Source organism: Hypanus sabinus, chromosome 4 (assembly GCF_030144855.1).
Source record: "Hypanus sabinus isolate sHypSab1 chromosome 4, sHypSab1.hap1, whole genome shotgun sequence".
Lineage (NCBI taxonomy): Eukaryota > Metazoa > Chordata > Chondrichthyes > Myliobatiformes > Dasyatidae > Hypanus > Hypanus sabinus.
The window spans coordinates 29499728-29518920 of record NC_082709.1 but is presented as its reverse complement, the minus strand read 5'-3'; the positions used below and the strand labels follow the sequence as shown (position 1 = coordinate 29518920).

The following is a 19193-nucleotide window of genomic DNA, read 5'->3' as shown; positions in this document are numbered from 1 at the left end:
GTTGCTAGTCAACGTAGGACTGCCTTAGAGACTCCTCCTCCGTTTTCTTGTTTGGGAATTACTCCTGAAGAGCTGGCCATCAATGGACATAACCACAAGGCAGCAGAGGTTTGCCATCAGCTTTCCTTCTTCCAGGTGAGTTAGTTACCAAGCATAGCTGACGAGCCCCAACTGCCCGAAGCGACTTGTTTAAGCGCCAGTTACGGTTCCGCTGGGCTTAGTAGCTAAACCACCCGTGAAAGCCAAGAGCTGGGCTTGGTTTTCGGAGGCTACTTGAGTGCACCCCATTGGGAGCATTTAATAGGTGGTGGAAGCTTATCCCCACTACCACACCCGCCCCTGACTAAAACAATTTCAAGGAAACAAAGCAACACACACAAAATGCAACTTGGCGTGTCAGGCAGCATCTACGGAAAACTATTGTCTTTTCGTTATAGTACTTACGAAAACTCGGCGGCCTAGTACCACACATTCAAACAGGTTATCGAAATCCCTCCATTACTTGTTTGGAAGGGGGCATAAACATATCAGAGACCTACCAGTCGCTGGCAGGGCTCGGTGCAAATATTGGCGGCTGTAAATGTTCCCACCGCCGGAGGCTCAAATCGATCATCCTGCAAACCACGCAGGGCTTCCACCTCCGCTTCTCTTCCACGATGTCGGCACTAAATTTCAACTCGCCACTTGTGGGGTTTAGCTTAAAACTACTGTATTTACTGTTTCCATAACCGCGACCAAGGCGGGACCGGGCAGTGGCCTTCTGGCCTTACACGGCAGTACAGCTGTCTGGATACACGTGCTTAATCATTTGTCTCCCAGTTCCCAGTTTTTCCTCATCGCCAAGGCTGCTTTATTATCTTATGAGACTAGAGCCACCATTTCCATTACTGGCAGCCGATGTAAAACATTTTCTTGAATAAACCCACTGGATTCATAATTAAACCTATTAAGGTTGTGCTGGTTTTCCAAGAATTTAGTACGTCAACATTTAAGCATTTCAAATTTTTCACTGTTATCTCCAGGCATTATAGCTCTTTACGCAAAGCGTTTTGTTCCGACCATTCATTTGAACCCTTCTGGTTTTCTCCCTATCCTCACCATTCCATCTCCATTTTACTGCGGTTGAATGTTTAAAAAAAACTCGACAACTTCTATAGTTAACGTCCCTGTGATAATCTTCCTGGAAGATTACACGCCCGCCGGTAGCTATAAACTTACAATGTTCCGCCCTTTCAGGGAGGCAATTTTGTAAAGATGCCCTTTCCATTTGATCCAAAATAATTTAAATTTGTTCATTCAACAATAACATTGGTATGTCTAATTTGAGTAAAACTTCTGACCAAACCTCATTTATCACTTTGGCTTTTTAGATAAAAAACCAGACTATCTTCTGCCATATTTTCATTCAGGTTGCATTATCCCTTTATGATGATCTTCCACCGTTACTGATTTTGGCAGGTTGCCTTGAGGATATCCTAACGCTTGGAATCAGTCACTATACAGTAACAGAGTTTAGAAATAAAGGTAAGTGATACTTCGTGAAACACAAGACATAAATAACAAATTGCACAAATAGCTACTTTAATTTCATTGAAAATGATACGATCTTCACTTAAAATGTAACATGGTATGTACATTGCAAATGCATGATGGTAGTTCTGGATTTAGGCATGTATTTCATAATCGATACTTTAAACGGTTTACTTATATAGTTCTTTATTGCTACAATTGTTGATTTTTTTTTGCCGCACATACAAATGTATACGAGAAAGAAGATCCTTTCTTCACCGTAAGCGGGTTCAATCACGACTGTTTTACAAATGCTTTTAATTCAGATTAACTATTAGAATGGTTCCTCTTAATTACCAAAAGCGTTCAAGCTTTAGGGAGCAGAATCCGTATTTCTTTAGCATTTAGATAACTCAATTCAATGACTGCCGAATGTCCAAAACGTACTGTGGCAATTTGCTCACCATGATGTATGTCCCAGAGATAATTAGTTAGGCTGTCTTTCATCTGGAGGGAATGGTTTGTAGTAGTCAAAAACCACTAACAGCAAATGAACTTCCAGTAGTAAAAGCAAAATATTCAGTGTACCCAGCAATATATTTATTGACATTACAAAGGTGCAATTAGCATGCTATAATAACATTTAGCCATGTGGTAGTTGTGTTGGCCAAAGTTCATTTCAAACCTTTGACGAATATAGTTTAATTACAATTTTACTTGGTCACTTCAGTTGTTTGATCTTCGATTCAGATTTGAAAGTCCAGGTCTTCCTGTCATGCAACTTGATTTTTGAAAAGTTGTCAAGGTTGTCAGATTAGAGTGGGATTTGGTCAATTAGGGAATAGTAGAGGGTTGAGAGCAACAGAGAAACAAACACAAATGTTGCAACGATTTTTGACACTACTTTTATGGAGGGGAAAAATGCATTTTGCTCTATTTTCTAGTGAAAGGTAAATAAAATCAGGATGAGAGCAAATTTTGGCATAACTTGCTTTATTAGTGTAGTGCTATGGAATGTATTGCTGCTTGATGCTTGGCCAATGGTCTTACGGTTCATTCTAATGACTTTTCCTCAATATGTCAACTCTTTTAAAAGCTATATGCATGCTAAGCAGATTTTGCCTGGACTTGCTCTCCATGGGCTGGGATAAAGCTCTAAAGGCAGGGGTTCCCAACCTAGGATCCAGGACATAAAAATGGTTGGAAAACGTGGTAGTTGTAGTCATCATTCCAAATGTTCCCCAAGTTTTCTAAGCCCAATAGTCTTTACAGTTCAATAGCAGCAACATGTCACACAATATGACTTATCACCAGGTACACTTCAATTATGCAGAGGATATCCATAGGCACGAGTTGCTAAATGAAACGCACACACACTGGTCCTTGTCATTTAATTGCACTCCATCTGAGTTCACACCGACACAATTGACCAGAACATTAACTGGATAAGCAAAATTAAAATTGTGTCATATTAGAGAATGGGAATACTCTGCGACTTACCTCTGCCCTCTGAAGTCTTTTTGATGGCTACAAGGCAAAAAAAACGTGATTGCTTGTAATTGCATCCCCTGCAAATATATTCATCAGTATCATTTGAAACCCTAAGATCCCAACCTCTCACATGCATCACATGGGGTGACTAAGAATGAATAAATGGCCTTTGAGATCACAAGGATGCTGCTACAACTTAAGAAGCTGTTTAGGGAAAGGTTGAACAGGTTAAAACTTCATCTCCAAATCAGCTTCATTATCAATGGCATGTGTTGTGAAATTTGTTAACTTAACAGCAGCAGCAGTTCAATGCAACACAATATAGAAATACAGTATATCCATATTGTGCAAAAGCAGAAAATCAAAACAATTGAGGTAGTGTTCACAGGTTCGATGTCCATTTAGAAATTGTATGGCAGAGAAACTATTCCTGAATCGCTGAGTGTGTGCCCTCAGGCTTCTGTATCTCCTACCTGATGGTAAAAATGAGAAATTTCCTGGAGATTGTGAGAATGAGAGATTTAATAGAGACATACAAAATTGAGGGGTATAGGTGGAGTAAATGCATACAGCCTACAGACTGGGAACTTCTCTACTCCAATGGAGTTGCCAGTGGACATGGCAGATACCTAGGTGGGAGGGCTATGGTCCAGGTGTCGGTCAATGGGACTCAATGAGTGAAGGGCCTGTTTCTCTGCCGTGCTGCTTTATGATTCTATAAAACCACCACACAGAACATTAAAGGCCCATTAAAGGTGCAACCTTATGGTGTTCATACTTCAAAAACTATAGATGTATCAATGCCAGCATTAAAAGCTGGTCTACTTAGGTTGAAAATGCTGTCTTATGCTCACATCTCATCCCCCTTGATACTTAGTGTGACTCTCAAACTGGAAGACCAATATCATCATCAGAAAATACTGGTTGTGGTACAAATAAAGGATCCAGTGACCCAATACAAATAATGCTCATCCCCATCATTAACAGTCACCATATTTTGGAAATATTCCCCAACTATGTTCCCAGAGCCAGGACTGAAGTGGTCATAGGGTAAGGGCAGTTATTCTCAGGTCAGTATTTCTCAATTACTAAACCCCAGGAAGCTCCAATTATGTCTGTTGGAACATTTTTAACCCAGCATTCCAAAGTGCTCTAGTCATTAACTCCCAGAACTGATGACTTGTAGGATTTTCAGCATACCAGCCATTCTCTCACCACTAGCTGTTCCACCTCACTTCTGCTTGGAATACAATAGTATATAACGTGTTGAGTTTTATTTTGCTTTGAGACTGCAAATATCTACTCAAATACGTACCAAATGTTTTACTAGGGAGATTGAATATATGATGGGATTTGACTGATCTAGCAATTATATTGTAATGTTTTAAAACCTCAGGCAGTAATTTAACACAATAGTAGTATTCAACATCAGTAGGGCACCATCTATGGGAGGAAAATGCAGTTAATGGTTTGGGCTGAGACCCTTCATCCTTCATCCAATAATAAAAATTAGAGGCTGAAAAATTATGCAAAGCATCACAAGAAATAGAAAAATACTGCACCTGGACTATTCAGTTTTACATATAAAATTCTGTACATTTCTTTCTGATATCTACAATAATCTTAGTATCAACTTTTTTTTAAGAAGTTATTGTTTCAGAAATTGAAGTTTATTCAAGAGTGAAGAATATTGAAGAATAGCATTAACGAGACATGGGTCAAAAACCTTTATTAAAAGCAGGTGTAATTTTGGAAGGCATCAAATCCAGTGATAACAAGCAATTTCTCCAAGAATCTCTCCTTTGTTCTACATTTACTAACTACCTTGCAAGTTAATTAAGCAACAATGTACTGCTTTGTCAACATGTTGTAAGGCCTAGAGAATAAAAACTGCCTGAAATTAGAGCCATGTGTGACTTTGCCCAATATTATGCAATTACATTGTTTCATTACCATACCTGGTTGTCGAATGGATCATGAATCAATCCTGGGAGTTATTGTTTTGGAAAAATATTACCATAGTTAAAACTACATGTTTCACCAATCTTACCATTCTTGAAACTGAGCATTACTGTACTTGTCACAGTAAAAATGGAAGATGACTTCTTAGCCAATCTGTAAATTAAGCAGATCAGTTATTCTCAATTCAATCCAAAGGATGGATTTCACCTATTAAACAGTTTTAAAAAAAAAATCAAACCTTACTTACAATCAGCACTTGTCTCAGGTCTGCCTGCTAATTCTATTACATGTGTTTATGCTGCCCTGTTGTCCCTTTTAGTAGCTATTACTGAAGTGGTTCCATAGGTTGTTGGCTCTTCCTAGTCTTTCTTCCACACTCCAGCTGCCATTCAAGGTCAAGCTAGTCAAAGATAACGAAGTTGCCTAACAGCACCGCATTCTCCTTTTCCTTCCTCTTGGAGATGTAGCTCTTGTTCCTGCCTTGCCATTCTTTAATTATGCTGACTTCTCCAAATTCAATATGGCTGCAGTGGTCCTGTCTTAGTGGATCTCCATGCTTCACTGTACTAATGTGGGTTGACAGCAGAGATGCATAGCCTTTTCAGTCCTTTTACAATAAATTGCACCTGTAGCTTGGGAATCTAATTCTAGAAATTATTATTTACAGATTTAAATTTTAATTACCTTTAAAATGCATGCATTTCTGTTCACTCTTAATACTATATGAACATTTTTAAGTTTTAGTACATAGTCAGCTCTACCTGGCAAATCCATAAGACAGTAGAAATTACAAGTTACTCTCATCTAAATTGAAAATACTGCTTGGTTTTACATTCAGTGTCAAAGCAGAAACAGTTGCCATCAAAAGAAAATGACACAGCAAAATCAAGTAGTGGAAAGCCAGCTTATGATGCTATCAGAATCCATCCAAAGGCAACGTTTAAATGTTTAAACTCATTATTCCCATAAATAAATGTTCAAATACTACCAGCATTATCAATATTGTGGTCTATTGCACACAACCCCGGATAGAATAAAAGTTGTAGGATAGAATCAGTTATTTTAAGGGACCATTCAAAGACCACAAAATTCAACCAAGCTTGAATACAATTAAACTAAAAGCATTTCTTGCCATTTAACGTAGCTCACTCAAGATTTGTTACGAAAGTAATACCTGATGACAGTATCCCACACTTCAATAGGAATTTCCCCACATCATTAAGCAAAAACCACGTTTTATAAATCTAAGAATGTGGCCCTATCCAAATTGCAAAAGGAATTTTGCATCTCAGAAACCACATATATGTTTCCAATAAAATGATGTGGTCTTTCATTCCACCTACAATTCAAATATGGTGGAAAGAATAACCAGCCCATACAACCAACACCTCCCATTTCATAAATATTTTGAATTTATTTTATACTGCAATTTCCAGTAGGTCACATTCATCACATATAAAGTATTTCAAATCCAAAGAGCAAAACTAGCCTTCTATACAAATTACACCAATAGCAGTTTTCACAGCTCGAGTGGCTTTAAGAATTTAAAATTTATTTTTAAGTGTAACATATCATCTTCCCTTTAACTTTAGAGAACTGGATATTTATTTAGGCTAAAGTTTCCAGTAAACCCCTGCAGTATTAAGATAGCTAGAAATTAAAAAGAGTACCTATCTTGATTTATAATCAAGGAAAAACTGACTACACAGATCATTTAGTGAAAAAGTTCTTATCCTTTTTATTCCCAATTTGGCTACCACAAATTACATGGCTGAACAGCTATGGAAATGAGGAAAATAAAGACATTGCTGGAACAAAGTTTTAAAAACTCAGGAATTTACATCTAACAGCAACTACATTATAACAAACGACTGCACTTTTTGCAAATCTCTCTACAGGAAACAGTCCTGAACAAAAAATGTTTATGTTAATGCTGCAGTAACTTTTCTGACTACTGGACCATCGCTCTTCCTGTGGGCAGCCTTTACAATGAACTTGGTCGATATTCTGTCTCAAAGTAACCTGCAGCTTTCCTGACAACTCCTGGCTCATCCTCTCCTAAGAACTGTTGCCTGTTGAATGATACAGGACAAGATGGTTATTTATTGCACTGTGCATTACAGATACTACACTTTGATGGAATTAGTATTCAAGCTTACTTTTGATAAAATGTTCAGTATCTTCTATTATAGCTGCCACCGCCACCAGAGCCATAACCACCTTAAAAAGAAAGTTAAAAGATCTCACATTAAACAGTGACATTTGCAAACTTTTTTTTAAACTTTCAACTGCAACTATAGTGACCCCTTATTTATATATCTGGAATAGAATTAACTAGAAAAGATAGTGAAATAGCCAGGTTTAATTGCCCCAATGGGGAAAGCAAAGTCCCCTCAACTCTCCCCCACATATTCACGTAATCTATTAAGAATAAAACTAAAGGTGAAAAGGCTATTTCAACCAATGATCGAGATGGTTTGCAGGTCATTACTTCCTACAAAGCAAAACCTAACATTATGAATGGCTGTGAGGTTTCACTAACAGTTCAGCTCAACACATGTTATGTATGCTTTGTAAGGGAGAATAAAACTACATCCTTGCAAATCCCTGCAACATCTGGTAACACTGTGATCTTAGGCTGACGTCAGAACATCTTTCAGGAGGGTGAACCCTCGTAAGGAGTCAGACCCTGCTGGTGTACCTAGTAAGGCTCTGAAAACTGGCAGGAGTGTCCAAGGATGCAGCAATTGGAGGTTCCCACACGCTTCAAAAGGGCAACAATCATACCTGTGCCCAGGTGAAGCAGGTGAGCTGCCTCAAAAACTTATCACCCAGTAGAACTCAAATCTACTGTGATGAAGTGCTTTGGGAGGTTGGTTGCAACTTGACTCCACTCCTGCCTAAGCAAGAACTTGGACCTGACACAATTTTCCTATTCCACAACAGGGTCTACAGCAGATATAACCTCACTGACTCTGCACTCTCCCTTGGATCACCAGGACAATAGTAATACCTACATTGGGCTGCTGTTTATTGACTACAGTTGAGCATTCAACACAATTGTACCCTCAGATATATACCCTCTGTATCTCCTCCTCCAAATTGATCTTTGACTTCCTCACCAAACCAGTCAGTGCAGATCAGAAATCACATTCCCTCCTCATTATCAACACCAGCACAAAGGCCATCTATAAATTTGCCTATAAATGGTTGTTGGACTCAATGTCAGAAAAGCAAGGAATTTAAGCCATTTTACTTAAACGGAAGGACCCTAACCCTCCTATAACCTTTTACTGGCTTTCCTCTATCACGTCCTGTTTAAGTCTAGAGAAAATAAGTCAGACATTGGATACATCCTTTAAATTTGAAGAAATCTGACAACCTTTTATTCAATATTTTTGTATGATCTGATTTTTGTATGGATTCTCTAACAGCTATTTTTTCAGAACCTTCAATTTGATCAGTCTCTCTTCTCTTGATTTTTCTCTCAGGATGGACTGCCCAGTCTTTATTTCCCTGTTTAGAATAGTTTTTTTCCCTCTTCTTTTCTTTATATAAAAAATTCTATTAGTCCTTCCTTTCTTCATAAAGTGATTAAGGAGAATTATACATTCTGTATCAAATTTATACTTTGTAGATCAGTATGTGTGATTCTGATATTGATTATTTTGCCTTCTGTATGTACTGCTATTGATATACTGTATATACCAGAGATATTCTCCTCCTGTTTGTACACACTTTTTAAAAAAAAATCAATAAAAAGATTGAAAAAAGAAATGAAAGAAATGCAAGGAATTGTTTGTGGACTTGACTTCAGGAAGGAAGAAATCAGGGTATCAGAAGTGGAAAGGTGAGCTATTTCAAATTCCTAGGTGTCAAACATCTGAGGATGTATCCTGGGTTCAAGAGATTCATGCAATTACGAAGTCAGCTCAACAGCGGCTATATTTTGTTAGGTGTTTGAGGAGAATTGGTATGTCATCAAAGACACTTGCAAATTTCTTCAGATGTACTGTGGAGAGCGTTCTAACTGGTTGTATCATCTACTGGTACGGAGGGGCTACTCCACATGATCAGAAACAGTTACAGAAAGTTGGAAACTGAAGACAGCTAACCACCCCAGCATCCAGGATAGTTACAAAGGGTGATACCTCTAATACGCAATCATTAAGGACCCCTTCCCCAACAAATCACCCAGCATGTGTTCTCTTCTCATTGCTACCATTGAGATGGTGCAGGAGCCTGAAGACACTCATGTTTCAGGAACAGCTTCTTCCACTCTGCCATCAGATTTCAAACAATTACCACATGAACACTATTTCGGAGATTTTTTGCATTAATTTAATTTTCTTATTTTTAATTATATACACTTGTTTTATAAGTTGAGCAAGCTAGGACTCTCTTTGGAAAGGAGGATGTGGAGACTTGCAAGAAGTATATGAGATGGGGCAATGATTAAGTGGACAGCCAGATTTTTGCTGGGGTGGAAATATAAGGAGCATAACTTTAGGATTTTGAGTTTGTCAGAGGAAGCTTCCTTTACATAGGGCACCGGGTGCATGGAATGTGTTGCTGGCGTGTACTGTCCTGTCCTATGACTATGTTCAAAATTTTAATATACTCTTACCACCATAGGGACCAGAGTTACGCCCATAATTGCTATTCTTCATGGGTCCAAAATTTGATGATTGGTTAGGATAGTTTCCAAAGTCATTGTAGTTCCCACCTCCACTACTACCACCAAAATTACCTAAAAGAAAAATCAAAAGGATGACATTAGTTCACTTAAATGCATCCTTTCTTTTAATCTTTATCAGTCAAAATTCTTACCTCCAAAGTTTCCACCTTCATTGTAGTTGTCATAGCCACCACCACCATATCCTCCTCCACCACCACCACCTTGGTTGCCAAAACCTGGGCCACCACCGCCATATCCTCCTCCTCTACCAGAGTAACCATGGCCACCTCCAAAATTGCCACCTGAAGAACATCATTAGGTATTTGTATTAAAACCCAAGAACTGATGCTCTCCTTCACCTAGGCTTTCTATAGCATCTTTCCAACTTGGGTTCCCCCCCCAGCCTAGCTAACAATCTTTTGTTCCAACACAAATTAAGCAAGTGGCAACAACTTCAGGAACTTAAACATCCTCTCACCAAAGCTGCCGTCAGCACCTTCCCAGCCAAAATTAGGATTTTAATTCCTGTTCAACACCAATAATTGGAATCATTATTAAACCTGAAAATGATCTAAGTTTCCAGGCGCAACTGGTGGAAGCCAATGTGGGACCCTGTGAAGAATGCTTTATCAATACAAAACATCATGTACTTCAGTTTTATTCTTATAAAATTAAATGGTTCTGTCAGGTACTCATATTAGCGTGGTAGGAAGCCTTAAAATAAAAAGATGAAAAGTCTAGATCAGGGGTTCCCAATCTCGGTCCAGACCCAACAGTTAATGGTAGGGTTCCATAGCATAAAAAAGGTTGGGAACCCCGTATAACTGTGTATACATTTTGCTTGGGCAAGGTAGCTCATTGATTTCAAGAGTCAGTACTAAGATACTTCAATGGTGCTCTTAAGAAGTGAATTCCAAGAGTTTCATCCAACAATGATGAAGGATTAGCAATATATTTTCAACTTCAAATTCAAGGGCAGCAATGTCAGAACAGATCTTTTTGGATGTGGGAGAAATGTTCTAACTGCAAATGAAACTAAACTCTCACAAACAATTCTACTTACAAAAGAAATATTCAAAGTAAATGTGGTTGGGCTATGAAAGTTGTCTTGAGAATCTGCCTGGGATCAAACATGTTTCCAACAGCAATAAGCACATTCATAAGACAGAAGCAGAACTAGGCCTTGCAATCCCATTCGGGATTATTCTTGTGAAACTTCTCTGGACACTTTCTATTGACAGCACATCTTTCCTTAAACAAGATCCCCAAACCATCAAAAATACTCCAAGTGGGGTTTGATCAATGCAATATACAGTCTCAGCATTATATCATTGTTTCTATATTCTAGCCCACTTGAAATGAATGCCTACATTTTATTTGCCTTCCTTACCAACTCAACCTGTCAGTTAATGTTTAGGGAAATCCTGCACGATGATTCCCAAGTCCCTCTGTGCTGAATTTGCTCCCCATTTAGAAAAGTCTACACCTTTATTCCTTCTGTCAAGTACAAACATTCCTTAGAACAGGAATATTTGCAGTTTTGGCAAGAATATCATTAACTGCCCAATTCACATTGCCCCCAAGGTGGTGGTGGTGGTGTGCTCATTCACTCGATTCCCATTTTCAATGTTGCTGGGTCTTTTCAATACATCAAGATAGGATTTGGCTAATTGGTAACAGGCAGTCACTTATTACCCTCAAATTTCAACACTTGCCCATACACGGACCAAAACAGAATTAGTAATATAAAGCATCACTATATTTGCCCTCCATCTCTTTGATAAATGACAGTTGATTCCTCACATCACCCCCCCCCCCCCACCCAGAGCACGAACTCTATGTCTACCATGACAGTCAAGGGTAGAAGTACATAGGTATGCTGACACCTGCAATCCAGAGCTGGAAATACATTGCCATTCCTCCACCGACATTGGAAATAAATCCTGAAATTCCCTGATCAACAATAAGTGGGAGAACTTGTACCATAGTTCGGCAGTAGTCAAGAAAGCAACTTGTCTCCACCTTCAGAGAAGAGCCAACAGCCTTCATATGACTAAATCTGTAATGCACTGGCTGGAGTGAACCGGTCCTGCTTTGTTTTTGCAAAAAAAAACTAAAAGGTCATCACATTGGTTATTAGCAATATATTATTGTGAACATATTGGAAAGCGGGCTGGCTGGCTCTAGACATCCAACACAGTAGCTAGATTCCTGCTTTTTTATGTTTGCAATATGCTTAGCCATCCAAGTTAATTGAACTGGTCAAAACCTGGCAGAGACCACAGAGCACAGCTTGAGATAGCAGAATCATCTCAGAACTTTTCTGTACTCAAATGCAAATTTGACAGTTTTTGCTACTGAAAATACAGTTTACAGTAAATATCAACCTGTAGCGGTGTGCTACACGCAGCGCTAAAATTACGACACGGAGTCGGTAACTGCAGTCGAAGGAAAAAACTTTATTCAAAAACTTCAGCCTCACTTTTAAGCCTCTGTCAACCGGCCCCCCATGGCGCAGAGGCTCCAAAGCTCTGTGCTCGCAAACCCCCGTAGGCTATCTAATTGTGAGTCGGTTCGGATATGCTAGGAAATGGGTCGCCACAAACCCTTAATGGAATGCTGTCAGATTTTGAAATTTAAACATCAATCCGTATCAGTATTAAAAACTTAACTTACCATCACCAAATCCATTATATCCGCCACTTCCTCCACCTCCGTAGTCATCCCTGCCTCCTCCAAAATTTCCCATGCCTACAGGGAAAGTCAAAAAAATAACTACTTCATTATCTTGTGTGGGAAATTTCATTACAGCAACATTTAAACACTTAGCAATATCACAAACATTAAAGTACAGAATAATATACACAATTTACCAATGTGCAATAAGCTGAACAATTCAAATTATATCAGTGTACTCCATTCTATACCTTTCCACCCAACACTAACAAATATCTGCACTGCTAGGATGTTTGAATACTTAATACAGATACTATGTTTGAAATTATGCACTGTATTTTCTACACCCTCAATAGCCCCAGTGGTTTGGAAAATTAACAAATGATCCACTGGTACTGAAGAAAAAAAATGGATCTGGAGAAGGTTGGGCAAAAGTTAAATACAATTGAAATAATAGATCTGGGCTCCATTCACTTGTACAGAGAACCTTTTCAAGAGCTTGGTACAGATGGAGCAAGCCTCTGCGTCCAGCCAATTCCCTTCAAATAACAACTTTCCATTAATGATAGGAAGAAGCCAACAACTTGGGAAGCCAGTTTGGTAATTAAGGGATACAAAGATGATTGCAGGGAGTGCAGGCCCCTTGCCCTATTATGTAGTGATATTAACAATCAATAGTTCAAGAAAATTAAGTATATTAGGCCCAAGAGACCTGCTCTCACTTCAGTCCATAGCAGGTGCACATAAAATACATGATAAATTTCTTAAGGCTGCACTAAGCAAAACAAAATTACTATGCTGAGTCCAATGTCCTCGAGCATTTTGGATTAAAGTCTACAATTAAATTACTCAACTTCTTTTGAATAGCACAAGTTTAATACATAATTTCTACATAAGGATCCAACAGGGATGGGTGGGCCATGCAGAATTCTGAAGAGCAGAAAAACTTCATGACAAAAGTTGACAACAGAAAGACTAAATAACATGGGAATGCCTCTTATTAGCCAAGATTAAACTATGAAAGTATTGAGATCATATCACATCTCTATAATACTTGAGGGTCACATCTGGAGTACTTTAGCAGTGTTAGTCACCACACTAAATGGAATGCAATTGCATTGGAGAAGGAACAGATATACCAGGAGTTGTTAGGCATGGAATCCTTCAGATATGTGGAGAAACTGTTTTTAATGGAGCAGAGGCCATGAGGAACCCAAGAGATAAACAAAACTTTAAGGACAGATAGGTTAGAAAGTAGTAAACACCTTGTCATTTCCTCTCTCCTTACCCCACAGAAGTCCAGTAATTCTTTAAAGAAGAAACAAGGCTGGTTAAGTGGTAGAGGGGCTTGGATAGCTTCAAACTAAAAATGATTGAAATCTGGATGCAGCCAAAAGTTATGCAGCTACTCCCACAAAAGTTTGTTAGTATTTGGAGTCACCAATATAGAAAGGAACAGGCTGATAATTGGACTAGTGTGGATGGGTTTGGGGAGGATGGAACAGAAGGGGCTTATGGTCAGCATGAACACTTAAGAATCTGTTTGTGCCCTATGTGCAAGTTCAAAACTGTGATGCTTTCCATGAGACATTTTACCTCTGCCACCAAAATTCCCGCCTCGATTAAAATTTCCTCCGTTTCCACCACCATAATTTCCACCTCGATTCATGAAGTTACCAGGGTTACCACTGCCTCCTGAACTCCGTCCTTAGAAATTAAACAGAAAGTTATCTAAAGAATCTAGTTTACAATTGCAACCAACAATTCTCTTTATTTTTTCCACATACCTCTCTGAGAGCCCAAACCCTGCATCTCTTGTCGCGAAAGTGCTTTCCTCACTTCGCAGTTGTGTCCATTCACAGTATGGTACTTTTGAACTAAAATTACAAGAAAATTTTTCTAAAATCATTACTGAAAACCTTATCACATTAATTGAAAACCCTGTTTTACATAACCTGACAGAAGAAAATGCTACATACAAACCACTATCACAGGATGCCACCAACAATCTGTCAACGCACTGCACTGGCAACTTAGTGCCCTCCATTTTTCCTAGCTAACCACGTGAAAAGCAATTCTTCATACCATGTCTTCTTATCCATTTCCAACGAATCCACCTTCACTATGTCCAGCAGTACATTCCAGATACTTCAAATCTGAACATGGAATTACCCCATTATATCTTGCACCAACCTCTAATTACCTATCCATTTCCCAGAAGAAACATTTAACTCTCTAAATGTTTGAATAGTGTAGTATTATTCTCATATACTGACTTTGCTTGAGAGCAACCCCAACTTCTCCATCATGCTACCTTAACCCAAATCAAAGTGTGGTCCCTAGAATTCTACACTATACTCAACAAGGTACAATTTAGTGAAGGATTACAAATTCACTGCCCCAATTAAAATCCATATATCCCAACTTTTAAAACCACCTCATCTGCTTTCCTATCACCTTCATATCATTTTGAATGTTCATCAGTGCCTTCCTTTTACTGCTTCCCACCCATTTCAAACAGCTAAAGCTGTTCAGCACAACTTTGTGGGCTGAAGGGCCTGTATTGTGCTGTAGGTTTTCTATGTTCTATCAGCCTACCTCACCACAACATTGTTCCTCAAACAGCCTAACTTCACATTTGTTGCATCTACATGTAAACCTAGTTTGCCACTTATACATATTATTCAAAGATTTGAATTACTTGCACTCTTACTCCAAAACAGTCCCAGTATCAACACCCAGACTCTCCTACTGGCAAAACACCTTCATTTCACTTCCTACCCCAATCTGAAATGCTGTTTGACAAGTAAAATGTTCATGTAATACAAGATATATGTATATTTTCTACTATTAGATACATAGCCACCACCCCCACCTGAATTTAGACCAAAATTTCAACATAATGCTACACACCAACAATTTTGTCAACAGAATCATGATCATCAAATGTGACAAAAGCAAATCCTCGTTTTTTTCCACTGCCACGATCCGTCATAACTTCAATATTTTCAATCTTGCCATACTTCTCAAAGTAATCTCTTAGATGATACTCCTCAGTATCTTCTTTAATACCACCAAGGAATATTTTCTTCACTGTTAAGTGGGCACCAGGTTTTGTAGAATCCTGTAAATAAAGTTACAATTCAGTTTTCTATCCATATTATCAAGCACTACTTATGATTACATAAATAGTAAAACTTACCTCTCTTGATACTGCTCTTTTTGGTTCTACAACACGACCATCAACCTTGTGTGGTCGAGCACACATGGCAGCATCTACTTCTGATACACTGGAATAGGTCACAAACCCAAATCCCCTTGAACGTTTTGTTAACACTTCCCTCATCACCTAAAAACAAAAAGACAAAGTAATTCATCAGAAAAGGCACATGATTTGATAAAGGACAGTAAGTATAGCTCATTGACCTTTCATTATTTCCCTGCTCCTGAGAAACAAAGAAGATAAGATATTCACAGAACAGAAGGAAGCAGCACTTCAAATGTCAGAAAGGCACAAGATTCAACGGGACAATGAAATCAACCAACAGCAGATACTAGACAGCTGAAATGACTTTAAAAACTGCGAGAAAAAATGTTTAGACAGAATCTGTAGAAAAAGTTAAATGTGTCAGATGAGACACTCAATACAAATAAATATTAGCCCAGCAAGCCCTGGCGATCAATGTAACAGATTTCAGGGAAATAAAATTCACTTGTTGCCTGTGGTTAGAGATTAAGGTGCAGAATTATGCTAAAATTTCAACTCAAGTTGCAAATGAGAGAAACAACAGGATTGCAAAAATATTCTTACTGGGGCAAGCAAGATCATGACACTTAAAATCCATTACGAACAGAAGAAATTGGCAGAAAATGCAAGCCCGACTGACAGAAATTGTTATATTCTTTTGAGACAATCAATAGGGACAGCAATGATTCAACAGCGTTTCAATGGGTGACACTGCAGGCTGGCTCAGATAACATTACAAAAGCAACTAAAAGGAAAGTCTTTTTCTTAAAATTTCATGTTGAAAAATACAATGTAACTATGAACAACAGATGAAGACCTGAATACCAAGTATAAAACATCTAACAAACTGACAGGAACTATTAAATTCTAACAGCAATTTTATACAAATCAGAAAGCCTCAAGCACCTAGAAGAGATAATAAATCTTACCACACAATCTGTTAGTTGTCCCCATTGCTCGAAGTGCTTCCTTAAACTATCTTCATTTGTTTCAAAACTCAATCCGCCAATGAACAGCTTGCGTATCTGCTCTGGTTCTTTAGGTTCTGGACCCTACAAAGCAGTACATTTCCAAACAAACAAGTTTAAGAAATTAAGGTCAACTCATGCTGAAAAGTGTGGCACAGTAGCATAGCAGTGACACTATTACAGCAATTTCAATTCTGGTACTATCTGTAAGGAATTTGTATGCTCACCCCCCCCCCCCCCCATCACTTTGGTTTCCTCTGGGTATTCTAGTTTCCTCCCTCAGTTCGAAGACATGCCAGTTATTATGTAAATTAGATATTGTAATTAGGTTAGTTTTAAATATGTGGGTTGTTGCAAGGTGTAGCTAGTTGAGCCAGAAGGACCTGTTCCGCATGGCATCTCTAAATAAGTACAAAATAGCAAGATTAAGATGGCATAATATAGCTATGCAATTTAATTACTTATGTATTGCTGACCCAAATAAAATGACCAAGCATGTAAAGGTGTATTGTATACAGTACTCTTCTCTGTAAAGGTGTATTGTATACAGTACTCTTCTCTAATATTTAGGTGTATCAGCATCCTGACTGATTACAATTACAGTACCAAACATAATTAAAAATGCACTTAAGTGAAAATTTATAACTATTTTACCGTTCTCTGCATATTTTCTAACTTCACTCACATTCAATTTTTAGCCACACTCAGCTGCTAAACCAATGTAAGGTTCTCAACCACCTATAGGTTCCTCTTTAAAATCTTAAACTACATTCAAAATGTCCAAATACATCCTCAAATTCAAACCTTGGAGGCAGAGATTATTCCTCCAAATCCACCACATTCTTCCTAAGTAGTGTCGAAAACCACTCGGTTCTTCAGGCAATAACAACCTTGTACCAGCACAAATCTTACCTATTGTACTCAGATCAGTTGAAAACAAGTGCAAATGGATCAAAAGTGTAACTTAAGAAAATGGTATCAAAAAAAGCCAGTATCAAGATAATAAAACCGATTGACAATACCGCTTCTTTACAGTTGGCCTTTTTTTAAATGTGTTTTGACATTTTACTTTCGAAAGGTAGCTAAATCCACTTCTCCATTACCTAATTCTCAACTGGAGCACGCTGACTGGCTGAAATTCGTCAGCAGTTACAAGCCAAGAAAAGCCTCATTTTCAAAAGAAATTTGAATAAATGTAGGCAAATCAGAACAGGCCAGCCGGGATCGTTGATGATCTACTAGAAAAACCGGAATAACATTAAAACGACCGAGTCAAGAGCTACCACGAGTTCAAAAAAATTGCTTCAAATAGCTTCAAAAAAATACTTCAGATGATCGATCAACTGCGAGGCAAGGTGACCAAATTTACCATTAACTTAAAAAAACACTAGGTTGAAACATCTCAAAGCATTTGGTTTGCGGCCTGCGGTCTAAGGCTTGCGGAGTACACAAATACTTTTAATGCAGCATTTCCGCCTGTCGCCATTTTACGAGTAGCCTTCCATCGGCGGTTTGAAATATTTCTTACCTGCTTTCTAACCACGGTTTTAAAGTCATGATAACTGCAGATAGATCTTTCTTCGATCTTTTTTATTCAGGTGCCTCACGATTTTATATAATCTGTACCCAATGTGGCCAAGAAAGCCATCCTGTTTTTTCCGATGTGTTCTCCTGCTCCAACCCTAGGGACAACTAGTAAATTTCGTTTCACTCTTGAAACGGGGAGGTGAAAGCCGGTCAGCGATCCTGTGGGAGCAGCCGACTACCAGGCGCCGAGCAATGGATCAGCCTCCCGCCAAGATTGAGCCCCGCCACGGCGGGCCCCCGATCAAAGGTGCATAGATCTCGCCTGGCGGCGGATCAGCCACCACACCTCAGCTCCTGTTCAGCGCCGAGACCGCTAACAGGCGAGTTAATAATCAAGCAACTCGGTCACCCGCCGCCATCTTACAGAAGCAGCAGAGTCTCCATGTTATGGCGGGCGGCATCAAAATCCCGGCCAAAGCAAGAATCTCAGCAACCCTCCCCGCAGGCCGGAGTACACAACAACAACAAAAAAAAAGGCCGAGCAGATACCACGACCGATCCCGGACAGCGGATGTCGGGCGTCGGGTTCCTACCTCCATTCTGCGCGACGGCCGCCTGCGAGTCGGTCGAGCTCCCGAGAACCAGTGAACCCTCTCGCATCCGGAAAATGGCTGCGCCACCCGGGCCCCGCCTTGCCGCCCCATCAATCACACACACTCCGCCCGCCTCCCCGACAGCCGCACCCCGCGCAACGTCACGCCCCGTGAGCGCGCCCAACCGCCGGATTTCCAACCGGGCGCCGCGCGTCACGTAACGTCACGTGCGCGTGACGTGATCCCGAAATCAACCTGGAGTCGGTCCCCGAGGGCAGGGTGGGGCCGAAGGGCTGCTGACAAGTCACGATCTTAATTCAAGGACAAACACGAGGAAATCTGCAGATGCTGGAAATCCGAGCCACACACGCAAAATGCCGGAGGAACTCAGCAGACCAGGCAGCATCTATGGAAAAAAAAGTACAGCCAAAGTTTTCTGCCAGAAACGCCGACTGTACTTTTTTCCCCGTAGATGCTGCATGGCCTGTTGAGTTCCTCCAGCATTTCCAGCCTGTTACATATTTTAAGCTTCTGATCTTCTG

The 19193-nt window shown here is 39.4% G+C and overlaps 1 protein-coding gene across 4 annotated transcripts; it reads right to left on the bottom strand.

The window, feature by feature from the left end:
• Positions 1–1557: 1557 nt before the first annotated feature.
• On the bottom strand, positions 1558–18810 carry hnrnpa3 (heterogeneous nuclear ribonucleoprotein A3). Of its 4 annotated transcripts, XR_009511598.1 has the most exons (12): positions 18652–18810; positions 16493–16615; positions 15519–15665; positions 15230–15440; positions 14104–14193; positions 13913–14023; positions 12317–12391; positions 9793–9942; positions 9590–9712; positions 7122–7182; positions 5051–5115; positions 1558–3036 (listed from the first exon to the last, which is right to left on the bottom strand). XR_009511598.1 is itself a non-coding variant. In XM_059966748.1 (11 exons), the coding sequence occupies exons 1-10, from the start codon at positions 18760–18762 to the stop codon at positions 7136–7138; spliced, it is 1188 nt and encodes a 395-aa protein (XP_059822731.1). In that variant the 5' UTR covers positions 18763–18810; the 3' UTR covers positions 1558–5115; positions 7122–7135. The 4 variants fall into 4 exon arrangements, 3 of the variants coding, with proteins under 3 accessions (XP_059822731.1, XP_059822730.1, XP_059822732.1); XM_059966748.1 differs by having other exon boundaries at positions 1558–5115; XM_059966747.1 differs by lacking the exons at positions 1558–3036; positions 5051–5115 and adding an exon at positions 6494–7034.
• Positions 18811–19193: the final 383 nt, after the last annotated feature.

Bases quoted from the DNA above. Each gene is read 5' to 3' on its own strand.
- hnrnpa3 (XM_059966748.1), bottom strand. From the start codon at position 18,762: ATGGGGCGGCAAGGCGGGGCCCGGGTGGCGCAGCCATTTTCCGGATGC. The intron at 15,666-16,492 runs GTAAGATTTATT...TTTTGTTTTTAG, and splicing joins GACAACTAACAGATTGTGTG to GTGATGAGGGAAGTGTTAAC. The intron at 7,183-9,589 runs GTAAGAGTATAT...TTTCTTTTTAAG, and splicing joins TAACTCTGGTCCCTATGGTG to GTGGTTATGGCTCTGGTGGC.